The 26,037-nt window shown below is 41.6% G+C and overlaps 1 protein-coding gene and 1 pseudogene across 18 annotated transcripts in view; both read right to left on the bottom strand.

The window, feature by feature from the left end:
- The window catches only part of Phf21a (PHD finger protein 21A), a 183,377-nt gene that overhangs the window by 27,954 nt on the left and 129,386 nt on the right, over positions 1–26,037 (bottom strand). For 9 of the 18 annotated variants that reach the window (XM_031371070.1, XM_031371058.1, XM_031371072.1 and 6 more), the window contains 4 exons: positions 17,204–17,452; positions 8,370–8,621; positions 7,039–7,128; positions 5,324–5,617 (listed from right to left, as the gene is read on the bottom strand). In XM_031371070.1, coding sequence (XP_031226930.1) covers positions 5,324–5,617; positions 7,039–7,128; positions 8,370–8,621; positions 17,204–17,452 — 885 coding nt within the window. The remainder of the gene's footprint in view (positions 1–5,323; positions 5,618–7,038; positions 7,129–8,369; positions 8,622–17,203; positions 17,453–26,037) is intronic. The other 9 variants (XM_031371065.1, XM_031371074.1, XM_031371068.1 and 6 more) reach the window with 3 other exon arrangements.
- On the bottom strand, positions 25,203–25,959 carry LOC116090493 (annotated as a pseudogene).

Below are 26,037 nucleotides of genomic sequence, written 5' to 3'. Positions count from 1 at the left end.
ACATCTGCCTGTGCTCTGTACATGAAGAAGCACATCTGCCTGCGCTCTGTACATGAAGAAGCACATCTGCCTGCGCTCTGTACATGAAGAAGCACATCTGCCTGCGCTCTGTACATGAAGCACATGGCCTGTGCTCTGTGTATGAAGCACATATGCCTGTGCTCTGTACATGTAGCACACAGCCTGTGCTCTGTACATGAAGCACATGGACTGTAAAGCATACAGCATGAACAGCTGCGCATCTGTTTACAACTCAGTTTATGAACACTGTAAGCCTACTCTAGGTCTTACAGCTCAGATAGATCTCTTTCAAAATATTAGTGTCATTGTCAATGCACCTGGTCACCCAAGAGCTCTGATGGAGCTGTACAAAGATGCTAATGATGTTCTCATGCCTGTTAACACAATGCCATTCCACAGCCCATGGGTCAAAGACTAATTATGGCTTTCAAATCTTATTAGTTGAGAAATACATTTTAAAAAAGCAACAATAGCCGTAGACTGAAAACTTCTGGAAAGAATTCAATATTCTAGATGCTCAAATTCAAGAATATATAAAGTCTCAAACATTAACAGAAAGTTGACCCTTGTCTTTACAGGCAAATTTGAGGGGTTCAAAACTATAGCAGAAGCAACAGAGGTGGAGAAAGCAGTAGATACTAGAGTCAGAATGGGGCATAGAGCTGTGCTGGCATCATACTCATCATGTGACTAGGCTCTAACAGAGGATGGGCTACTCCAGTGATGGGAAAAGTAAATGTTTTCTTGAGATAGAATCTTTTCTAGACAGTATTGGAGATTCATTCTGGTTTTTGAAAGAAACCTTGTCATGGGACAGAGAAATCCCTCATGAAAGGAGTGTGATTCAAGCATATCTGTGTCATCTTAACAAACTGCCACCGTCACCTCACTCAATAGCTGCCAGTCTGATCAGTCAATAGCCACCAATATTAGAGCAAGACCCTCAACTTCCTACAATATTACCACTTTCTGAAAGTTTTAAAACTGAGATGTGTACATTTATGGACACAGTGGTGTGAGTGTAGCCCAAGACTGCTGCACAGTGTACACATGACTCCTACACAGTGTACTAGGGAGAGCAGTTTGTGGACCTGGACTTACTGCATGTCTTGCTTAACTGTGGTAGTCTGTAACCACAGCCCATGATGTCTTTACGGTGTTCCTGGGTCTTCAGCTTTCAAGCTCTCTAAGCTCCTCTTTTCTCTTGGATCCACAGTGTCATGTGGCTTCAATAAAGGAGACATCTGAAGATCTTTCAGAGAGGGTAGATAAGAAGACTCCGGGGGCAGATGTGAGACCATTATAGGTTTTTAACTTTACTGCCTTCTTTTCTATGTCTAAGGAAGAGAGGCCATGACTCATCGTAGTCTGTCATGCTTCTTCCCTGAAGCAAAGCCTCAATGCCTGATCCAAACATGGAAACTGAGCTCTGTATGATACAGGCTTTCTCTTTTTCTTCTCATCTTTATATACAAATGCCATGAGTTGGGCTGGAGAGATGGCTCAGAGGTTAAGAGCACTGACTGCTCTTCCAAAAGTCCTGAGTTCGGATCCCAGCAACCACCTGGTGGCTCACAACACCCGTAATGAGATCAGACGCCCTTTTCTGGTGCATCTGAAGACAGCTACAGTAAATTACACCAGAGCGAGCAAGCCTGGAGCGAGTGGGCCTGGAGCAAGTGGGGCTGGCAGAAGTCCTGAGTTCAATTCCCAGCAGCCACACACATGATGGCTCATGGCCATCTGTACAGCTACAGTGTACTCATACATAAAATAAATAAAATAAATCTTTAAAAAAAAAAATGCTACAAGTTGCAAAGTAGCTAGCACCTGACTGTTTTTTTGTTTGTTTTTTGGGTTTTTTTTGGTGGTATAAGAGATGAAGGCCAGGTCCTTATACATGCTGGTCAGAGCTCTACCACTGAGCTACATCCCTAGAGTTCATTTACATATCTCCAGTAAGTAAATATGGTCATAACCTTTGAGGAAATCTATCAAATCTTGAGAATGTCATATACACAGGCTTAGTAATCCTGTGATCAGGCCTCTACTTGTTTCTTTACAGTAGCCTACCTACAAGAAGGTCAGCGGGAGCTCTGAAGTCAGGAATTCTGAGAATAGAACCTAGTCTAAGGAGAGTTCTTGGTAACTGTGCTAATCTGTATGACTTCTATGTCAGATGACTTCTATGGCCTGCCAACTAAACCTGCAATGACTGGATTCCTTCTAGCAAAGAGAAAAGACATACTCCTAGCAAGAAGGCCTTCAACTTAGAATTTAGGTGCTAATAAAATCAAACTATAAGATGCCATTAACATGGAAGTCTGAGACATGAAAAGATGCCCAAGACCTAGAAAAGACTATGTTAAAACACATAGTTGCTTCTGTTGTTTTAATATTCAGTTAGCATGGCTGAGCGGCTAAGAGCACTGACTGCTTTTCCAAAGGTCCTGAGTTCAAATCCCAGCAACCACATGATGCCTCACAACCACCTGTAATGAGATCGGATGCACTCTTCTGGTACGTCTGAAGACAGATGCAGTAAATTACGCTGGAGCAAGCAGGGCGGGAGTGAGTAGGGCCGGCAGAGGTCCTGAGTTCAACAGCAGCCACACACATGATGGCTCACGGCCATCTGTACAGCTACAGCGTACTCATACACATAAAATAAATAAATAAATAAATAAATAAATAAATAAAATTCAGTTAGCATGTAAATAGAAAATATCTGGAGGTATGTAATAGAAAATATTAATACTAATTAACTGCTGTTGATTAATTTAATATAACAGAAAATGTATAGGTTGTAGGAGGAGCATCTTCTATAATTTATATTTCTGTGATATTTGCATCTTTAAAATCACACATGTTGTCTGCATAATCAGAAAAAGAAATGGAAAAAATAAAAGGAAAATGAAAACCATTTTTGTCTTGTTTTGTTTTTATATATGTGAGCACCCTGTCACTGTCTTCAGACACACCAGAAAAGGGTATAGGATCCCATTATAGATGGTTGTGAGCCACCATGTGGTTGCTGGGAATTGAACTCAGGACCTCTGGAAGAACAGTTAGTACTCTTAACCACTGCGCCATCTCTCCAGCCTCTTTTGTTTTTTTGTTTTTTTTTTAAAGATTTATTTATTATATGTAAGAACACTGTAGCTGTCCTCAGACAGCACCAGAAGAGGGCGTCAGGTCTCATTATGGGTGGTTGTGAGCCACCATGTGGTTGCTGGGATTTGAACTCATGACCTTCTGAAGAGCAGTCAGTGCTCTTCCCCACTGAGCCATCTCACCAGCCCCCTCTTTTGTTTTTTAAGATAGGGTTTCTTTGTGCAGTCTTGGTGGTTGTCCTAGAAGTAGCTTTGTAGACCAGGCTGGCCTTGAACTCAGAGATCTACCAGCCTCTGACTCCTGAGTGCTGGGATTAAAGGTGTGTGCCACCACTGCTTGGCAAAAGCTTTTTCTTCACTTAACTAAGGTAAAAGAGAAGTGAGACTCTGTGATGGAAACTAGCACTTTTTAGCCACCTTCTGAGATGCAGAGGCCCCACTGTACGACTGAGTGAATCAGCACAGCTTCAAGGACTTGTGCCTTACACCCCTGAACTTGAGCACATGACTTTCCACAGTTAAGCACTGAGGCCTGGCTGCAACACAGTCTAAAAGCTTCTGATTTAGTTGGTGTTAGTAATTTGTTTCAGAATAGTCCTCAAAGTACTTCCTGGTGTCTGGGCAGGCTCTACAGGAATGGTGGTGAGCTATCTTGTGTGTTTCCTGAGCACAAAATTTTATAACTCAACTCTGCTGCCTGGGAGTGTGTATGCAAGATTCTTCTGTTGAAGAAGGCCAAGGCAGCCTGTGACACCCCACCAGGGGCCAGCCTCTCTGAATCATGGTTGGCCACCCACTCAGACAGAAGACTGAGACTCAACAGAGACTATTTTCTCATGGATGAGAGACCAAGTCTGAGTGATTAGAAACAGCTCAGGGCACTGATGGTTTGAGACAAGCATATGCTTAAAAATGTTCATAATAGCCGGGCGGTGGTGGCGGATGCCTTTAATCCCAGCACTTGGGATACAGAGGCAGGTGGATTTCTGAGTTCAAGGCCAGCCTGGTCTGTTCCGGGACCAGGACAGCCAGGGCTATACAGAGAAACCCTGTCTCGAAAAACCAAAAACCAAAAACCAAAACCAAAACCAACCAAACAAACAAACAAAAATGTTCATAATAACTAACTACTACAGGTAAAATTTTGTAAAATATTTCAGAAAATGCCTAAGTTGGGGGAGAGAATTTTCTACAACTTATACTTCTGTGATGTCTGTATCCTTAAGTCACATGTATTTTCTATATAACCAGAAAAGGAAATGGAAAATAAAATAGAAATGAAAAAAAAAATTTTTTTTATAAAGCCAAGTGAGGTTTAGCAATGGGAAGTGGGACCGTAAAGCCCCATCTAGAAGCTCATAGGAGCTCAGTGCTCTACAATATGAGGGCGGTCCTGGCTTGCAGCCCAGGCTGGTTCCAGGTGGCAGTCATCTTCCACCCTGAGCCTCCTGGATTTGGAATTATAGACTGCCACAGCAGGCCAATGGCTAGTTAAAACAACGTCTTAAAAACTGCTTTTCACTGAAGCCTTCCATCATCGCTGCTCTTTCTCTAGACAGGAAACAGTGACCAGTAGAAATCCCTTCTCCCAAGGCTGCTCTTGTGCCTTCAGGTTTCTTTGGAGGTTACCAGTTTTACTCTAGTCTTACTAACTTTACTAACTTATGATAAAAATCTGACTTTAGAAAATATAAATGAAGGGCTTTAATGTTTGAACTAAAATAAAATGTCTGCTCCATGTAGTCTAGAAAGGTTCTATGTCATCTGTGATGACCAAGGAAGTCTCTGAAATGAAATCCTTTCTCTTCTCTGCTTTGTTTACTGCTCCTGACTGACTCTCCCAGTCAGGTCCTCACTTGGACTCTTAGTGGGTGAAGCTAACATGGCATTTTCTGTTTCCAGTATGGGGTGCTTCCTCCTTGAGGAAGGGGGGCCTGTCTGTGAATTTCTGCATCAAAGCCAGCAGGGGGAGCACATTTACATAAGACTCTGAAGCCAGCTACCTTGGGAAAACAATTTAACTTAATTCAGGGGAAAGGCTCTTTTGAATGTGAGTGAATTATCATACAATAAAGTGACAGGATGTTGATTTGGTCCTGAGATGAAGAACACTTGACAAAGCATCCAGCAGCTGCGGTTTCAAGGGTGAGGCTATTGCCACAGCAGGTGTAGACGCACTCTGCCCATACCTGTTTCTCCAGGCTTGGTTTGCTAAGCTGTACAGTCTGAGGTCCAGCGAGTCTGGTCCCTGGAGTAGCTATGACAATGCTGGTGAGCTGGGCCATGGGGAACGTTTTGGCTATGGTTGCAGTCTGTCCATTGACAACACGGACAGGGTGGATGGAATTCTGGGATGTGGGGAGGGTTGTGGGTGTAAACTTGGTCAGCATGACAGGCCTCTGGATAAGCTGAGGAGCTGCAAGCATGGGAGGAGGCGCTGGAGCTATAGGAATGTTATTCTGGGCCACAGGCTTGGGTCGAACCTACGGAAAAGAAAAATCTGTGTTACCAGAAGTAGTAAGTCTTCCATCGTGTCCAAGCAGATTGGTGCTCAGTGTGGCTCATGGCAGTCTTCTAAGTCTGAATGTTTAGGTTAACTTAATATGATCCATGATGGCTGCTACTGATATAGTAGCAAGAACTACATTAAACATTGTTATCGATACCTATAGATATAGATTTCTAAAACACAAAAGCTTCATGAAATCTACCAACATACCACACTGATTTCACTGTTGGAAAAACATAAACTAAACCTTTGATTCTTTACTGAAAACCTTCCATACAGCTGTTGTGAGAAAGAAAATACACAGTCCATATAAAGTGCCTAGGACTACAGCCAGATTCTCTAAAGATCAGTTCATACCATTTTTAATGTCCTGATTGTGTTTCCTATACACACGCTTAAGTACTTCTAACCTGTTGTCTACCAGCAGAAAGAGGGAATCTCTAAAACGTTAATTATGATCATGTTAAGTATTTGCCTGCAAATGCTTCTACAGGCTCTTTTGCTGCTAGGACTCACCCCACATCTCTGCACAATGGTGAGGATCCATGGGCTCGTTCTTCTCCAGGGCACTTCTTTAGGTCTAATCTGGGTGGCCTCATGGTCTCTGTACAGCCACAGCAAATCTCTTAGGCTTTTTGAATGTACATATATGTCTCCACTTCAGACATGAAAGTCTACATGGTACTCTCAGCAGGGACATTTAAAAAATTCCTTCTTCAAAATGTATCACACAGACTTTACTGGAGTTTTAGGTCTCACACTGAATGTAGACTCTTGTAGGAAATCATGAATGTATTTTCTCAGTCCAGAATGGTCTGTGTCCCTTCCACATGTTCAGTCTACCATACTTCCGTTATGGACACTAATTCGCTATAGGCAGCTGTGATGCTGCTGCTGTGGCTGTGTCTTAAAAATCAGCATATCCAGGACACAATAGCTTAGTACAATGTTTGCTACCAACAGTACTTATAAAGATCTATCTGATAAAAAAGAGGATGGTCTTCTTTCATGGTAGTACAGTACGACCCTCACAGACAGACTCCTTTCTCTCTGTGTCTGAAAGCTACACCTTCAGGAATAAGTCTTGTTCTTTCTATTGGATGGACTGCCTGGAGTTGAGCCAGGTCAGTCTAGTTGCTGGGAGAACTGTCAGGGGCTAGGAGACTCCTTGGGGCTGGGTAGAAAAGCCAGATGTAGACCACTCTCTTTTTAGCAAAGTTTCCCTTTGCTAAATATGGCTGTATCTGCCCCAACCAAGGTAATGGCGACATGATGCTTCCACTGGTATTATCTTGGCTGTTTTCCATCACAGTTTCACTTCACCTTCACTGCATGGGAAAGCCCCGAGGATCTCAGGACACTTCCCATGGCTGGAGTTTCCACTGCCTTACTCACCTGTGGAAGGAAGTTTGGACGTGGAGTGAGTCTAGGAGGAGGGATAAACTGTGGTACTTTGATGGGCTGAGGAGGTGTTGCTTGAACCTGCTAAGAAACAGGGAAACATAAATAAACCCGAGGGCAGTCACTATTCAGTGTCAGAGGCAGACATGCAAAGGACACAGGCATTTGCCTTCCACATGACGCAGAATTCCTAGTAGCTCTTCCCGTGCAGTTCACTTTGTGAACTAACACTGCTTTAGAAACGATTTCCTTTCCCAACTACATACTCTGTCCCATAAAGTGATCAACCACACTCTTGTCTCCTCACATACAGAACCAAGCAGACTCTGCAATCTTGGACGGTTTTCTTATACTCATGAACTCTTACATTTATATTTTAAGAGTCAAAACTACATCTAAAGTAAAATTAAATTTACTGTCTGTCCAAATGGATTTTCCCTCCTCAAAAGATACAAGCTTTATTTAACAGAGAGCAGCTTTGTTCCTACAAAGAGAGAACTTTTTTTTCCCTTTTTTTCTGGCTTTTTGAGACATGGTTTCTCTGTGTTGGCTGTCCTGGAACTCACTGAACCATCCTGGCCTCAAATTCACAGGTATCTACATGTCTCTGCCTCATGAGTGCTGGATTAAAGGTGTGTGCCACCACACCCAGTCTACAGATAACTTGGGACTCCCCCTGCCTGGCTGAGGAATGGGGCTGTGTCTCTAAGGACTCCTGGGTGAGCAGCAGGAGTCACTTTGTTGCTACTTTTACTCATTATTGATCTTTATTCAAAAAGCCACTTTGAAAAAGGTAATTAAATATCACAATTTGGACGTGGTTCTCATAAACTTCTAAGAACAACAGTATCTAAATGACTTAATTCTAGAAATATTATGGACAATCTTGTTCAAGTATTTCCTTCAGGTGATCCTCCCTCTGGAAGGACTCGGCCTTTGGCACATTAATCTCTGAGTTTCTTGAGTATTTTTCAAGTATGCCCCAACCAACTCTAAGTACTTCCTGGATTCATTCAATTTAGAGAGATAATGAACTGAAAGAATGTAGCAGAAGGTTTTCCCCAAAGCAGAACATAGCAGAGGGAGTTTCAGCACTCAAATTTCCGTGTGTGTGTGTGTGTGTGTGTGTGTGTGTGTGTGTGTGTGTGTGTGTGTGTGTGTGTATGCACGCGCGCACATGTGCATGTGACAGGACTACAGGGGAGTTTGCTTTGCTAGGAATGATACGAGCTCAGAACTCAGCAGGAGCCCAAAATGGATACCCTCTACAATGCACAACCTGAACCCTCTCAATGTGAACACATGAGTAGCAGCTGCTGGCTTACCAGAGTGACTGTGTTTTTTGCCACAATTTGGACAGCCTCTGCCCCAGGCCCAGTGACCTTACTAGACGTCTGGAGGTTGACTGGTGTGTTCTGCACATCAGTGCTGAGCACAGCCTTCTGGCTGTTGATGGCGGTCACCATAGCAATGGTAGGTCTCTGGCCCACAACAGAGGCAGGCATGGTCGCAGTTGCTGCTTTCAAGACGAGAGGTAGTGTCTTTGTGGTAATCATAGAAGCTGTAGTTACAGTCTTCTAGGAGACACGGAGAACAGATATTAGGAGACCGAAATTTGATCCCACTGAACCATATGAAGCTGAACTCCCAAAGGAAACAATGCAACCAAGTTTGTCTACAGGCCTTTGCATATGTAGAGCATGCCTCTTATTATAGAGAGACAAACTCTAGTTTCTCAAGTTAGGGTCACTTGTAAACAGGAAAGTTCACTGTAGTGAGTATACCCTCATGTAGACATATGGTTTTAGTGTCCACATCTACATGTACATAACAGGAGCCCACTTAATGCTTCTGGGTTTTCTAACTGCACAAAGTCAGCTAATCCCTATGTAAGTTGCACATTGTCTCTATCCCTGATTGCTATAACCTCACTGATCTGGCAATTTGCCTTCTATGACATAAAGGAAAGGTGTCATCTTTCTGAGGGCCTCCTCAGGGAGCAGAAGAGAAACTCACAGGAGGATCTGCACAACTGCCACCTCAGAGGCAATAAACCCCAAGCTGCAGATAATGATGCTGTTAACGAGTATAGGAAACACCAGTTTTCTATTCCAAAGGGAGGGCTGTGCTGCTGCCTACAATCTTTCCTCTGGAGAACTGATGTGGAAATCATCGAAGAGTCAGGGAAACTGACAAGGTGGGAACAAGCACCTGCCTCAGAACTTAGAGGAGGCGCTTTGGTGAAGACTCAGCTGACACTTAGAGGGTGTTTCTGGAGCTTTGAAGCTGCATTTGCCTAACTTTTTACTAGAACGATTACACACGTCTGTTACAGAAACCTCATTACACCATATACACATCTACCTGGCACTACTGCTCGTCACTCAAGATGTAGACCTTTCAGGTACACATTCATTCATTGCCAACTTACTGGCTCTGATATTTATTCCACTTTTACTTCTCCTTTTAAAACGGAGTATACACTTTGGAGTCACCCGCTACGCCTGGCTTTTTATAAATTGTAATTAGAAACTGAAATGGTCAGTCTGGTGCTTGTACTCATCACATCTTCTAAGCCATATGTGGCAAGGATGGCAGGCCGGACAGTGTTGGGAGAGCATGCTCAGCTCTGCAGGAGTTCTTTCCAGCAACCCTCTCTCCTCTACACACCAGGAAAAAACCCTTGAAGTTTCTCCTCCACACATGTAGATGCTGAGTGTACAGAATTCTTTACCTTTTTTTCCTGATACGTGTTTGCATGCACATATACTCATCTTTTAAAACCTCCTTTTAACAACAACAACAACAACAACAACAAAATGTAAAGCTGTGGACTCATCCATCCCACCAGCACTCCTTATTAGTGTCTACAACTAAAACCACCCAAGGCACAGCACGGGCTGCTCATGCCTCCCACCCCTGCCTTCTCAAGTGCGAAATGGCACCTGGGCAGCAGGTCAGGGTTGACAGCCAGTTGACAGCTAAATGCCATCTGATCACCGGAAGTACTAGAGTGTGCAGCAGCAAAGGCTATCTCACAAAGCCAGTTGTTGTATAAAGAGTTTTAAATACAGTATGCTATCAGTTTCATCTTTCAATTTAAAATGCTTGAATATGAAGAGCTTTTGAAGAGGTAAGTGAGCAAGCCATAGTAGATGGCCTTTAATCCTAGTGTAACATAGGCTATGGACTGTCTGCTCAGTAGAACCCAAAGACAAAGATTTTAAAACATTTTATGTGTTGATATTGCTTTTAATGAGGTCAGTGGACTTTTGTTTGGAATATCTCCAATTGAGGCAATCATTTTCAACATTTTGATTAGCTCTAAACTGATTATTCTAGCAAATACCAAAAAAAAAAAACCACAAATCTGAATGTGTTTATATTATATATTTACCTAAATTATTTATTACCACTAACTTAATGCTTTCATAACATTAAATCTGACAATTTATTTCACATTAAAACTCAGGATTTTATTCTCCTTTATATGTATTTATTTGTGGCTGATTTTATTGCATATACTCTAGCATTATATAATCATACATAATACAGAGGCCAAATACCTAGTATGAATGTCTCAGTGAAAGCTTCTCAATGAATGTATTCATGGATTAGTTAAGATTCTCATTTCTTATCCTATCTTATCATTTCATTGCAAATACTAGGGAACATGAAGCAAATTCTTGAAGCGTTAGAGTTTAGACAAGAAGGGAACCTTGACATCCAAGCATACTGAAATGTCTAAGCTGTCCACAGGAAGAAGAGAAGATGCAGAGAGGCTGGGTGCCCAGAATGAAAGAATGATTTTCATGGAAGTTGTGTTTGGACCTGGGTGGGTAATGCTACTCAAGTCTGATGTTCTTCAAGGAAAGGTAGCAAGGATTATGGTTCCATAAACTTCTTTAATTGTAACAAAACTTGAATTCTATGAGCTAGGAATTCATGCAGACATATATGCAGAAGGACTTCTGTTTTAATAAATTAAAAATATTTAAGATTTATTTTATGTGTACACGTGTGTTGCCTGCATGAATGTATGTGCACCACATGTATGCCTGAGTGCTTGTGGAGGGCAGAGAAGAAATGGAATTACAGATGGCTGTGAAACACCATACTAGTGCTGGGAACTAAACCCCAGGGCTTGGCAAGAGCAGTGGTGCCCTTAACTGTTGAGCCATCTTTCTGGATCCTAAAAATGTTCTTTTGGGGCACAAAGTTTCACTTGGTAGCCCAAGCTGGCCTCAAACGTATGGTGATCAACCTGTCTCAGACTCTTAAAATCACTGGGATTACATGTGTAAACCACAAAGCCTGGTTAAATATCTTTGTAATTTTTGATAGGTTAATACTGTTAACTTGTAAGATGAGACATTTTAATTTACAAAGAATTGATCTAATGCACAAACCAGAACTCCAAGGGATATTTCTATGGGATCTAATTAACTTCTACATCTGTTTTAGTGTCTGCTAAATTTTGAATAGGAGGTCACTGTTGTACACTCAAACACAAGTAGAACTCTCCCTCCCCTTTGTTTATACGGCTATTTTTGTATTTAGTTTTTAATAACTACACACCTTCCACTGACTGTCCGTAGTTCTCCAACTAGGGACGTGGCCCTGACAACCTAAGCTGTCATTGCTCAGGTCTTGCTCAGGTGACCACATTATTGAGATTTCATGGGTACAACTTCCCTGTGGGGTCCAGGAGATGCTGCCCCACAGCAAGGGTCCCTCAGTTTAGAATACAGAACCTCCTCACCTAGCATCTCCTTACTGCACACTCTAATCACAAACATAGGCATTCCTGTGAGAAGCTACATCTCTAATATCTGCTATACTTAAAACTCCCATCTAGCTATTCTTATGAGCCTTTAATTACCTTCCTATGGCTACCAAATACCCAAGTTTTATCAGGCATTAAAGGCAGCTAGCTCCCTCTTGCCTTTCTGGGCTTTGTACCTCTCCCATCATTTCACATTCAGTACTCTAACAATATGACATCATGTCACATTCAATACACTAACGATATGAGCCTCCTTGCTACTTCAAAGGTGTGATAACGTGAACTGGAATGTCTTGTTTTCAGTTGGTGAAATGTTTAGGAAGGGTTAGGGATGCGGCCTTGGTGGGGGAGGTATGTCACTGGGAGGGGGATAGGTTTCAAAAGCCCCCAAAGGCCCAATTTCACTATTTCTTCTTCCTGCTTGGGCATCAGGATATAAGTTCTCAAACACTGCTTCAGTACCATGCCTGCAGTACCAGCAGCCACACCTCCATCACAATGATTATGAACTAACCCCTGAAACTGTGAGCAAGTCTTAACGAAATGTTTTTCCTATATGTTGTCTCAGTCAAGGTATAGAACAGTAACTAAGATGAAAGGCATACTTTTGTTATTTGTTTTCTGTTTACTTTTGTTGTTTTGAGACAGACCTATTATGGAGCCCAGGCTGGCCTTGAATTCTTAATTCTCCTGCCTCATCCTCCTGAGTGCTCAGATTACAACACTATACCAGCCTTTGCATTTACTTTTCTAAAAGAAAGATTTTATTCTACTATTAATTAATTAATTTATTTATTTATTTTTGGTGTTTCAAGACAGGGTTTCTCTGTTTAGCCCTGGCTGTCCTGGAACTCACTCTGTAGACCAGGCTGGCCTTGAACTCAGAAATCCGCCTGCCTCTGCCTCCCAAGTGCTGGGATTAAAGGTGTGTGCCATCACTGCCCGGTTCTACTATTCTTTTTAAATTTTAATTTTTAAATTAAGTGTCGAGTCAGGGTTTGTACATGTACTTGCAGTGCCCTGGAAGCCAGAAGAGGGCATCAGATCCCCTGGAACTGGAGTTAGAGATAGTTGTGAGCCACCTAGCACAGGTGCTGCGAAACTGATTTTGGGTCCTCTGCAAGGAAAGTGCAGGCTCTTAATCTCTTAGCAGCAAAGCTGTCTCTCCAGGCCCCTCCATTAAAACATTTTAAAAGATTCTTTTACTTTTATTTTTTTTCTTTTAGTGCATGTGATATGTGTGTGTGTGTGTGTGTGTGTGTGTATGTGAGAGAGAAAGAGAGAGAGAGAGAGAGAGAGAGAGAGAGAGAGAGAGAGAGAGAAAGAGAGAGAGGTGGGGGCAGAGACACACAGAGAGACAGAGAGACAGAGACAGAGAGTGTACATTTGAGTGTAGCTGTCTGTTGTGGTTGTGGGCTGTTGGCCATGGGTACTTTGCAAGAACAATGCAAACTTTTAATCACCGAGCATCTTGTGTAAATCCCAAATTTACTTTGTGTAAACTCCATATTTTTAAATTGTCTTATCTACATCTATGATGCTCTCTGCTCATCACAGAAATTCCATTCATTAGTTAAGATCCTATCATATGCCACCTCCTTAAAAAAGTACTTTTGATTCCTCTAATGAAAATTACTCTGTTCTCTGGTATTTTCATAGTTCTTCACTGGTAATTTGATTTTACTCTTGATAACAGTTTGTATTTTACTTTCAAATTTCTGAAATTCTTGAAAAAAGAAACTATCTTTTTGTGAGTTAGTCTAGCCTTCACATTGGGTAGCTCGGTGCTTATACAGTGTAGGCTCAATAAATAATTTATAAAATGAACAAAAATTAATGATTATAATATGCCAGATTCTTGGCAGAAGCCGTTGTTCTTTGTATACCATCTAGTACACAGAGACCAGTCAATAAACACTGAATGGAGCTTACTGCAAAAACAAACAGCAGAGACCTAGGGGGCCTTTGGGTTTTGCATTAAGCCTTTGCATTAAACAAAACAAAAGAATATAAAGTCAAGGTTACTTAAATCAATTAAATATGCTTCCAGATGGAGCGAAGCAGCGCAACACTGTTCTGGGCAGAGCTGAGCCTGCTGCTCACCACCCACTGCAGAGCTCAGGTGGACAGAGGCTACCAACTAGGTGTCTGTTTATAAGTCGTTCTTGATTTGTGTGACATGGAATATTACTTGAATAGAAAATTTCATGTATCACCAGGCAACAATTCTACCCTGTTCTTTCCATGTATACTCCCTCTGATCTAACTGCATTTTGAAGGAAGAACCTAATCTAACTCTGCCTGGAACCTGAGGAAAAGCAAACTCAGAAGCAATCTGTGAGAAGTTATAGACATTCAGGGGCCTTAAAGAACAGCCTGTCCGGACAGCTCACAGCTGGCTGTAGCTCCAGACTCGGGATCCAATGCTCTATTCTGACCTCTGCAGGCACTGCATGCATGTGGAGTGCAAACATACATTCAGGCAAATAACCCCACATGTAGAGGCAGGCATATCTCTGAGTTTGAGACTAGCCTGGTCTACACAGTTCTGGTCAACCAGAATGATATAGTGAGGCCCTGTTGGAGGGAAACAAGTCTAACTTACATATAGTACTGGGGTAATTAGTGGAAAGGTATGCTTGGTGTTCTTGTTCTCTGATTTAAGACAGGGACTTAAACAACTTATTTTAGAGTTATTTACTATTTTATGTGTATGAGTGTTTGTCTGAACATATGTATATACACCACATGTGTGCTTGGTGCCCTTGGAAATCAGAAGAGGGTGTTGGGTGCCCTGGGACTGGAGTTACAGACAGGTACAAGAAGCCATGTAGATGCTAAGAATTAAACCCTGATCCTCTGAAAGAACAACAAATGCTCAGAATTGTTGAACCAACTCACCAGCACCAGGGACTTCTTTTTTCGTCCTAGGGTTCATATTGTACTGGCATTTCTTGGTAATGTTTGGCACTACAGAAAAGTAGCTGAATGGACAGATTTTTCATTTAGAACTTCTGGGTTCAATTTTGGCTCTACTGTATACTATGTGCTATGTATGTCTATAGTATTTGTATAATTGGCTTTAAAAATTTTGTACACGAACTAGACCTAGGTCTACAAATAATAAGTAGATAAGTAAACTCCATTTTCTTCTGTATACATAATGAAGACTCACTGTGGGTATGTTACTGTTCACTAGTCTCATTCATTCATTTGCTCACTTGTTTATTTGTGTGTGTGTATGGGGGGGTACTGGGGATGGAACATAAGATCTCACACATGCTGGACAAGTACTCTATTACTGAGCTATAGCCTCAACACATTAGACTCTTTTGCTGTTGTTTTGGTTAGTTTTGTGAGACATGGTTTCTCTGTGTAACAGCCCTGGCTATCCTGGAACTCGATTTGTAGACCAAGCTGGCCTTGAACTCATGGATATCTGCCTGCTTCTGCCTCCTGAGTGATGAGACCATGTGTGCCACCATGCTTGGCTAGATGCTATTTTAAAGAATTGCTTATGTATATAAGTGTTTTGCAGGCATATATGTGTACCATATGCATGTCTGGTGCCTCCAGTGGCTAGAAGAAGGCATAGATCCTGGTACTGGAGTTATGGATGGCTGTGAATCACCATTTTGGATACTGAGACTTGAACTGAGGTCTTCTATAAGAGCAGTAGGAACTCTTTAACTGCCAGGTCGTCTCTTTTATTTTGATTTATTTTCTTATTTGGGTGTGTGTGTGTGTCCAGGTGTACAGATGTGTGGAGGCCAGAGGTCAACCTCAGGTGTCATTCTTCAATTATCCACTTTATTTTGTATTTTAAATAGTTTCTTTGTTTGTTTTTTGTTTGTTTGAAACAGGGTTTCTCTGTGTAACAGCCCTGACTGACCAGGACCTTCTTCTGTAGACCAGGCTGGCATAAAATTCTTAGAGATCAGCCTGACTCTGTCTCCCAACTTCTGGGATTAAAGGCATGTGCCACCACACCTGTCTGAATGGATTTGTTTTTATTTATTCATTTAATGTGTATATATGTGTGCCTGAGTGCACATATGGATACACTATGCATACAGGTGCCTGGAGAGCCAGGAGAAGAAGGACTTCCAAGCTATTGCATGCCTACGGATGTGGGTGCTGGAGACTGAACACAGGTCTTCTGTAAGACCACCAAATGCTATTAACCCCTGAAGCATCTCTCTAGCCCTCATTTTGTTTTTTTGAGACAGGATCTTTCACTGGGATCCCAGACTTACTGATCTCGCTATGCTGGCTGGACAGCAGCAAGCCCCAGGGATTCCCCTCGAATTCGCCTGTCCCCTACTCCCCTAGCACTGACATTAAAAACATACACATGACCATGCACCAGCTTTTTATGGAGATGCTGGGTATAGAATTCAAATCCTCCTGCTTACACAGCAAGCCCCTTTTCAACTGAGCCATCTCCCCAGGTCCATCAGTTACTTTTAAAATGGTGTATTCATAATATATATAAGTATGTAGAGGTCAAGCTTGAATAAGTTTCTTAATCAAATGTCAATTCCAAATATGCCCTTTCAGTATATCTTGACTCTTTCCTCACATTCTACACTAGATTAAATGCCCTTTTCAGTAAAACATTTCCACAGCTACATCAAGCTAGGATATGACACTCCCACTTAGCTCTAAGGCTCACCTGCAAGCTCATTTCAGATCTCTACCAGTTTATTAGAACCAATACACATACTCAAGAAGTGAATGGTCTATTGTCTATGGATAATAAAAACATAGCACCCTTTTCAATGCTTCTTTCTATGTGGTTCCCAAAGCATGGATCCTGGAACAGCTCCATGCCTAATTGCTAAGAATTGTAGAAAAACAATTATAGAAGGGATCAAATCACTTTAGGACATATATAAATAAATACCCCAGAAATCTCCAATCCTGGAAATCATTCCTGTACCTCTCTAAGATAGAATCTCATGAAGCTCAAGGAGGCCTCAAACTTGAACATGCTATGTTGTCAAGAGTCACTAACTGATTTTTTGATCCCCTGCTTCCACCTCAGAGTGCTGGAATCACAGGCATGCACCACCACACCTGGCTTTATGCAGTACTGAGGATCAAACCCATGGCTTCATCCATGTTAGTTGAGACCCCTAGCTCCATTCCCAACCCAATAATTTAACTTAATCTAACTTCTTCTCCTTAGAAGGCTCTTTCCTTCTGCAGGTGAATTTAACTGATCCTTATGTCAATGATAGTAAAAATCCCAAACAAAATCCAGAAAAATTGTTTAGTGTTAGTTGAGCTCAGGATAGTTGAAATTAATCCCATTCTATGTGACTAACCAATACCCAACACTCAACCTGGCTGCTCCACCCAAACGGTTACCTGTGATGCAGTCAGACTAGGTGGTGCTGCTGACTGCTGGGCGTGCTGCTGCTGCTGCTGCTGCTGCTGCTGCTGCTGCTGTGGCTGCTGCTGTTGCTGCTGCTGCTGCTGCTGCTGCAGTGGCTGTAGTGGCTGCTGCTGTGCTGTTTGTAGTTTGTTTTCAGACTGTGACAATGGCTGTATCTGGAACTTGTCCGGCTGCTCTTGCTTGACTATCAGGTTCTTCCGCAGCTGTTCAACTACTCTTTTCTACCAAAGGAAGACAAAAGAAAACCTATCAGAACGTTGTTCGTTCTCTAATGTCTTTCCTCAACTAGCTTCATCAATGCCATACCTAAAATTTACAGATTCTAACACAAGGAACACACAGAACCTTACAGATTTCCATTACTAGGAAACCAGTATTACAAAGGAAGCTGAGACACACAGATTTAAAGAGTGAAGCAAAGACTCTTTTGCCTTCCATGTTTTTGCCTTTCCCCTCCTCCTCCTTCCTCACTTTTCTTTCCTTCGCTGCCCACACCTCTTCCTTGAGGTGGCTTCACTATGTATTCCAGTGGGTCTTGAACTCAGTGCCTCGCTCAACCTCCCAAATGCTAGGACTACAGGGTTGAGCCACTACAGCCAGTTCAGGTTTCTTGGCTATTATCAGTTTAGCCTGTGAGGTAGAAAGCAGAAGAGCACAGCAGAAGCACTGGAGCTACGATGTCTTAACTCAAGCCCAGTTTATATGCTGTTGGGTGGATATTTTTAATCCACCTGTTCCTTGGTGTCATGGTCTGTAAAAATGAGATAAAAGTACATATTATGAGCAATAAGTGAGCTAATCTATATAGAATGCACTGAACTGTAACTGGCACATTACTGGTCATTATTAAATTATTTCATCGGATATTTTAACTCTTCTAACAAGCATCATGTATCTCTCCCAGTTTGAAACACTAAATAGGGTTTAGGACATGGCTCTTGTATAATGTATGCAAGGCCCCAGGTTCAATCCATAGGAACACTCTCTTTCTCTCTCTGGGTCTTACTTTTCTGTTTGTTTTTGTTTTGTTTTTTCGAGACAGGGTTTCTCTGTATAGCCCTGGCTGTCCTGGAACTCACTCTGTAGACCAGGCTGGCCTCGAACTCAGAAATCTGCCTACCTCTGCCTCCCAAGTGCTGGGATTAAAGGTGTGTACCACCACCTCCCAGCCTGAGTCTTGCTTTTAAATAAAGAAACTGCTGTGTGCTATATAAGCAGAAAGTATTCTGAATTACTGAAATGTATAATTACTAAGTAGGATTCTTCGCTGGGACAGATTTTAGAAATGTATGCAGCATATGCACAGCATCATATGCTATCTGTTTAGGCAGAGTAGAAGTTTAACTACATGGGATGGAAATTTAAAGTCAAATTGGACTTGGTGGCACGTGCCTATTAATCCTAGCACTCAGGAGGCTGAGGCAGGCAGATCTCTTTGAGTTCCAGACCAGCCTGAACTATATAGTGTGTTCTAGGACAGCTAGAGCAGCATAGGGAGACCTTGGTTAAAAAAAAAAAAAATTAATAATAAAAAAAAAACAAGAAAGAAATTTCAAAATCAAGTTCTTCTAAACATCCTAAGTTGTACTTAAATTTGAAAAAAAAATGATGTTTTTGGATTATTATACTAATCTAACCCTTCTGCCTGCCTCTGCCTGCGTTTACTTTCTTCTTAGTGTATGGCAGAGGTGCTCAACTCTGGGTTGCAAAGGCTTTGGGGTCCAATGACCCTTTCATAGGAGCTTAAGACCATCAGAAAACAAAGATGTTGTATTATGATTCATAACAGTAGTAAGATTACAGTTATAAAGTAACAATGAAATAATTTTATGGTTGGGGGTCACTACAACCTGCAGAGCTAGCTCATTCAAAGGATGTATCTTTAGGAAGGCTGAGGAGCACTAGGAAGACCTCATGTGTGCTAGGCAGGTACATTGTCATTCCGCTACAGCACCAGGCTCTATAAAGAATACACTTCATAAAGAAATATATTTCATAGGAAGGTGCTATGAATGCAGGGGTTGTTAACATCTTCACTCTGTAGAGAGTACTATACTGTAAACCAATGTCTTCATTCCCTGCACAGAGTGTGCAAAGAACTGAAGACCAGTCACTGGTTCAGAGGGGCTGCAGAGTGAACTCATCAGCTGCAGTTTGCTAGTTCTGATAACAAAAGGTTGATACTTCTGAGACAGATTATGACTGGAGATAACGATAGCTAGTTGAAATTAGTATATTTTTGATTGATTAACTTTTTGAGATAAATTCTTATGTATCTCAAGCTAGTCTCAAACTCACTATGTAGTAGTCAAGGATGACTCTGAACTAACTGATTATCTTTGGAGTTCTGGGAATATAGATGTCACTACTGCAACTAGATTACACAATGCTAGGGGCCAAATACAGGGCATCATGTACGTTGTTGGTCAAGCACTCTACCAATGCAAATACACCCCTTGCTCTCAAAATAAAGCTTTTAGTAAAGGATTAAGTGAATCTAGAACAGCCAGGCAATTTGCAAATTACTCATGTGGCTCTAATCAACTTTGCCACCCATATTCTCTAGAGAACCCAAACCCACAGGCTACCTCACTTAGCATGGTGGAATAGTAAAATATTCACAAAATGGATTTTTAAAGCATTTAAGTCAATACTAAATACATTCTTAAAAAGTTTGAAAATATTGTTATTGATTCTTTTCAGACAATGAAAATACCACATAAAGGACATTTTTGGAGGGGACCGACCTGTACATTATACCCCATACTAGCAATGCCTTTTAGGGGAAATTCTTTTTTTTAAATGCAGTTCAAGTTTTTTTGCAGAAGACATGTGCAGAATTAAAAAATTAATAAGCTATCAAATGGTTATAAAAAGTAACATTTGGTCTTCAAAATTATATTTCTCAAATATAGAAGGCATTGAAATAGAAGTGTTGGAGTTCATGGGGGGGGTGCTGCGAGTAACTGTGAGCATTGCATAGAGATGTTAGTTAACACTGGCTGCCTGTCTGAACACCTAGACGTTTAAGAATTAAATAATTTATTATTGCTTTCAGCCTTCGTCACCACCAGATATCCACTGCTCAAATAAAACCAGGAATAAAATTTTATGTGAATAGAGAAACTAACCTGAAAAAATTTATTTGTTGGAATCAGAATTTCTCAAATGGGTTAAGGGACTGTCTTAGTGTTGGAGGAGGATGTTCTGTTGTTCAAGTGAACTTCAACTATTGCATCTACAGTTAACACTGAGGATGTGGCAAGTAGACATGACAGTCTTCAGAATGTGTCATACAATTACCATCTATGTGGTCATGCATGGTGGCACAGCATGTCATCCTAAACAGCACTCTCCCAGGAGAAACAGACTCCAAGAGCTTATACAAAAACCAAAAAACCAAACCAACCAAACCAAAAACCAGAAGAGGGAAACAGGAGGAAAACTTGCCAAATAAAAAAAGAAGGGAGCAGGGAGACACTCCGAAGGAAACAACACAGGAAAACTAGATAATTACTGTACCAGGTTCAAAAGAACAGGGCATCCTTATCCTCTACAGCCGTCTTTAGGAACTCCAGTGTGTTCTCGTGATTACTGCCTACTGAAGTGAACTACAAAGAGACAAAGCCCAGGACCCACTCCCAGTGCTGTGTGCAACAGCAGACCACTGCAGAGGCAAGAACTAGAGAGATACGGACTAGAGAGCTCTTCAGCCACATGCCTAGAACAGGGTGATGGCCACTCAGAACCAGAAGCAGAGTGCCAGTCAGGTGAGTCACAGTGCATTCATTACTGTTCCTCCCCAGAGCCTAAAACAAAGCCATGGAGACCTCTTGGTGGGGAGGGAAACCAACAGAAAATACTTACAAGTTGCATCAGTCCTCAGGAGGAAGGAAAAAAGCCTGTGAGTTGGATGGGTTGGATCATGTGAGCTGGGTAAAGCTTTCTGTAGAAGACAGCTCCAGTATTTCAAAGCATTGCCCAGACCAGAACAGCCTGGCCCTCTGTCCTCGCTGTATTTGCCAACTACAATACCATGGTCACATGATTGTGTTTGTCTGTGTGTCAGAAAGTTTGAAAGCTCAAGGTTTAGGCAGTATTGTTTCCTGTCACTAAATGAGTGAGGAGCAGAAAGCTCTGGGGCAGGGCACCCTAGTGCAGATGCACTCCTCAGGCAGAGGTGCCCTGCACACTATTGGCAAGGCAGGGCTAATGAGGGAGCAGTCTATGCATGAAAGCAGCTTCTCTAAGTCCCAGAGTCTCAGAGGAGTGTGGACACAGGTGAGCACCAGATCCAGATGCAAGTGAGAGAAAACAATGACAGTATTTCAGAAGCCCTTACCAAGTAAGGTTAGGGAGTTCTCAATGCCCATACAAAGGGCCCTCTCACTGACCCAGGACATGAACCCACAAGTTCACAACTGTGGTTTGAGCAAAGAAATCATGTTTTATTTTGTTTTCTTGTTTGTTTGCTAGCCATTATTAGAGGTAACACTGGTATAAACAGGAGGTTTTCAATAGTATTCACATATGAGAGAGATCTTTGAGTGTGGCTAGTTATCTCAGCTCATTATCCTGAAATTCTCAAAAAAAAAAAAAAAAGACTAAATATCACAAACTGACATTTGACATTACTAAACAGTTTAAAAGTTTTTTTTTTTAAATAAGTATTAATAACTATTAAATAATTTTGGAGACAGGGTCTGTTTACATAGTACTGGCAATCCTGGAACCTACTATGCAGTCCAGGCTGGCCTCTGACTCACACAAATCTGCCTACCTCTGCCTCACGAGTGCTGGCATTAAAGGTGTGTTTGGTTTAAAAGATTTATTGTTGGGGCTGGAGAGATGGCTCTGGTTAAGAACACTGACTGTTCTTCCAAAGGTCCTGAGTTCAATTCCCAGTAACCACATGGTGGCTCACTACCATCTGTAGTGGGATCTGATGTCCTCTTCTGGTGTGTCTGAAGATAGCTGACAGTGTGCTCAAATACATAAAATAAATAAATCTTTAAAAAAAAATAAAAGGTTTGTGGTTTTGTTTTTAAAAAGGAAGTGGGAATTGAAGAAAAAGAAAAAGAAAATTTGGAAAGAATGATGGCAGATGGGAGGGAGAAAGTAAATAACTTGCAGATGACTTTTCAGCATACTTTCTATAAACAGCAGGCCAGTGTGGCCTGCGTCCACAGGGCTGCCCTGTTGCTTTCAATCCCTCTGTCAAGCACTCCATAGACCTAGCCTGTGACCAGCCCCTGACCTCCTTGACTCTTGCATCCCAATTTCATCAGGGCTATTCAGACAGACGAATTCACAGGGCCTTGGTGATCAATACTGTGACCTTCAGCGATACTATCAACATGTTCACATAACAGCAAGATGGGTCTGAAAGGAAAATACACAATTGTATAGAGCCAATAAACAGAATACAGGCTCATCTTCATGTTATCTCGAGCAATTCTTCCAAGTTCCCTGGAGCACAGAAGGAGATGGAGAAGTGGAGGACAAGCCCATCACTCCTAGTCAAATCACTCCCTGTTTCCTTCCATCACATTAGCGCACAAATTCTAGAGAGCATCTCTCAGAAGAAACTCAAGCACTAGGCCATTCCCTCCACAGCTGGGTGCTGGTGCTTCAGATCTTTGCTTCTGTTAAGCTCACTCAACTAGCTGGTACTCTATGCAACTTTATTCTGAACCAATTGTGAGGATGCCACACCCACTCAAAACAGCTTTCAAAGTAATGCTTTAAGCATTTACCCTTTCTCCCCAAGAACTAATGTATAATCTGAGACTGTGACCTTTTATCTTTAAATAAAGGGCTGACAGAGAAATTTTGAAACTAAAATGTGAAGAATCAATCACATTTGTCTCCACACCTAAAATACAATGAATGTATGTCCAGATTTGCAGACTTACTGCTCAAACAAAACCAGGGTATTAAATTTTATGTGAATAGAGAAACCAACCTGGAAAAAATTCCATTTGTTGGTATCAGAATTTCTCAAGTGGGTTAAGGGAGTATCTCAGTGATGGAGCAGGACTTTCTGTTGTTCAACAGAACTTCAACTATTGCATTTATGGTTAACACTGAGGATGTTAACACTGAAGACATGACACAGTCTTCAGAATGTGCCATATAATTATTATCTATGTGGCCATGCATAGTGGCACAACATGTCATCCTAGACAACATTCTCTTAGGAGGTGGACACAGGAGGATTCTAGGCCAGCCTAGAATGAGCAGAGACCCTGTGTCCAATGAAACAAACATAAAACAAAACTACCTGTGTTGCTGACAACATTAGGGATCAAACTACAGTTCTGAATAAAAGGTATGTGCTGTTTAAAGAAACAGAGAATTAAATGAAGATTCCACCATTTTGTGAACAGAAACACACAATATCATTTTATGAGCAAAAATACAGGAAGAAAGCAGTAAAGTAAGCTCACAGTAAATTCCTCCCTTAATGCAATAAGCAAAATTCAATCAAAGAACATGCAGTGACGCTGTTGGCAAGAATGTTCCCAGGGGAGTATATGAGATAGAATTCTAACAGGAAAGGGGAGGGGGGAGAGGGGGAGGAGGAGGAGGAAAAAGAGGAGGAGGAGCACTATTGGTAGCATTGCATTTATTTGGCAGACACTAGAAGGCTTTCCTCAAGCTCTCTGAGATGAGTTTTAGTTAGAATCAAACAGCTTCTGCAAGGCATCAAGGAATTTGAACAGTCTGCTAGAAACGAGTCAGGGAGCAGGAGAGTTCACATTACCAAAGCCCTTTCCAGTAATTATCTGTGAGGATGTTTAACAGATGGCAGAGAACGCATGTGTCATGATATTGACCAGACTGTGGCTTACCTTCTTAATTAAAAAAGCCTCTGGGTTTATTCTTTCAGAACATACACTTCAGCCAGGTGCAGTAACTCATACCTTTAATTCTAGCTCTCAGGAAGCTGAAGCAGGAGGCTGCCATGAGTTCTATGTCAAGCTGGGCACTAGAGCGAGATTCTGTTTTAACACACTCCATCATGCATGCACACATAGTTATTTGCACTAGTGGATTTTACATGCCATATCCACAGATCAGAGCTTCATCCACATCACTGAGATCTACACTACATCTCTAACACGGTAAACCTATTAGAAAAGCAGTTTATAGTTTTCTTACTTAGTTCATTCACGCTCTTAACAGGTAAGCATCACCCAGTTTCTTACCAAATTTGGTATGTATGGCAATGAAACACTAATAATACTGCCACAATAGAACTCTACCTATAGCTAGGGACCTAAGAGCCTGAGGACTGCCTTTTATGTGCAATAGGAAAGGATGTAGCTGTAGTTAGTCTCAAGAGACAGCTACAGAGCCCAGTGCACAGCACATATGCTGAGCTGCAGTGTGGTGGCAGAGCACTTCTGTCATACATTTAAGGACCCAGTTCAATACCCACTACCATAAATAATAAAATAAAAACAACCATGTCAGGGCCAAATAGTAGTAACACACAGATCACAAAGTAACATTGTATGCTCAGGAGAGTAGCCACCATATTTATATTAAAAGACAAAAGGGGCCAGAGTCAGAAGCCAGCCTCCTCACATTTACATCTTTTCTGTCTCCTTAAACCCCAAGCTATACTGTACTGCCCTCTTTGCTTCGGGGAAATGTTAAAGATCCAACATATTAATGGTGGAGTGCTTAGTAAGTATGAAAACAAGAGATGTGCCAATAAGTAATACAATTTAAGGATATAAATTTTCAACTCAACTTGACAGTTAAATGCTACTTTTATTTCAAATGTTAATTACACTGCAACCACAGATTTTTGAAACATCAAATCAAATGTTTTGTTTCTTAGTTTCACGGTCTGATTATTTATTTGTTATTCTTTTTTCTTTTTTTTTTTTTTCGAGACAGGGTTTCTCTGTGTAGCCCTGGTTGTCCTGGAACTCATTCTGTAGACCAGGCTGGCCTCGAACTCAGAAATCTGCCTGCCTCTGCCTCCCAAGAGCTGGGATTAAAGGCGTGCGCCACCACTGCCCAGCTTATTTGTTACTATTAAGGACTTGTTTTTGACTGGACTCAGACTCAGAGATGACAGCCCATGTCTCTTGGCAGTCTGTTCCTGGCAGTTTCCTTTGGCTTCCTTTATTCTCTTGGCCAAAAATTTAGTATATTCTGAAAGCTCCTTGTTTTTCTCAGTGTGTGGTTTGTACTTTGGTGTTTGTGTTGCAGAACATGTAGAGTAACACAAGGCTGAATCTTTGGTCCTAGGGTTCCTACCTTCTCGGTTTAAGGGATTTTTGACAACATATCGGCAGACACCATTTTTTTAGAGACTGAAAAGCTTTTGGATTTTACTAGCTCTTTTGGACCCCAACCAAGGAAGCACAGTAGTATCTGTTAGTCCAGGAATATCCTCCTCTCCCTTTTTTTCAGTAACCAACTTGAGAACATGAACAGACTTGTGCTCCCTCCTTCCAGTTCCCCTTGGTTTATAACAAGAATGTTCCTTACTCAACAGCAGGCACACTCTGCCATGTGGGTCTGGATCCCATGCTTCCTGGGAAACCTTGCTTGTCATTCCTACTACAGATTCATACCACATAATGCTTCCAGTCTTCACACAGAACCTCAGCAGCTACTTCAGTGACCATGTGCTTCTCAAAGAACATATGAAACTTGTGATGAGTTTCTGACAGCCAGTTGCTAGGAAGGAAATATTTACCTTCATTCTTGACACAGTCATCTGCCTAGGGGATGCTACAAAAAAAGAGCTGTTTGGTTTTTTTGGTGTTTTTTTTTTTTTTTT

Source organism: Mastomys coucha, unplaced genomic scaffold (assembly GCF_008632895.1).
Source record: "Mastomys coucha isolate ucsf_1 unplaced genomic scaffold, UCSF_Mcou_1 pScaffold15, whole genome shotgun sequence".
Lineage (NCBI taxonomy): Eukaryota > Metazoa > Chordata > Mammalia > Rodentia > Muridae > Mastomys > Mastomys coucha.
The sequence above is the reverse complement of the archived record's forward strand: the minus strand, read 5'-3'. Positions and strand labels throughout refer to the sequence as shown.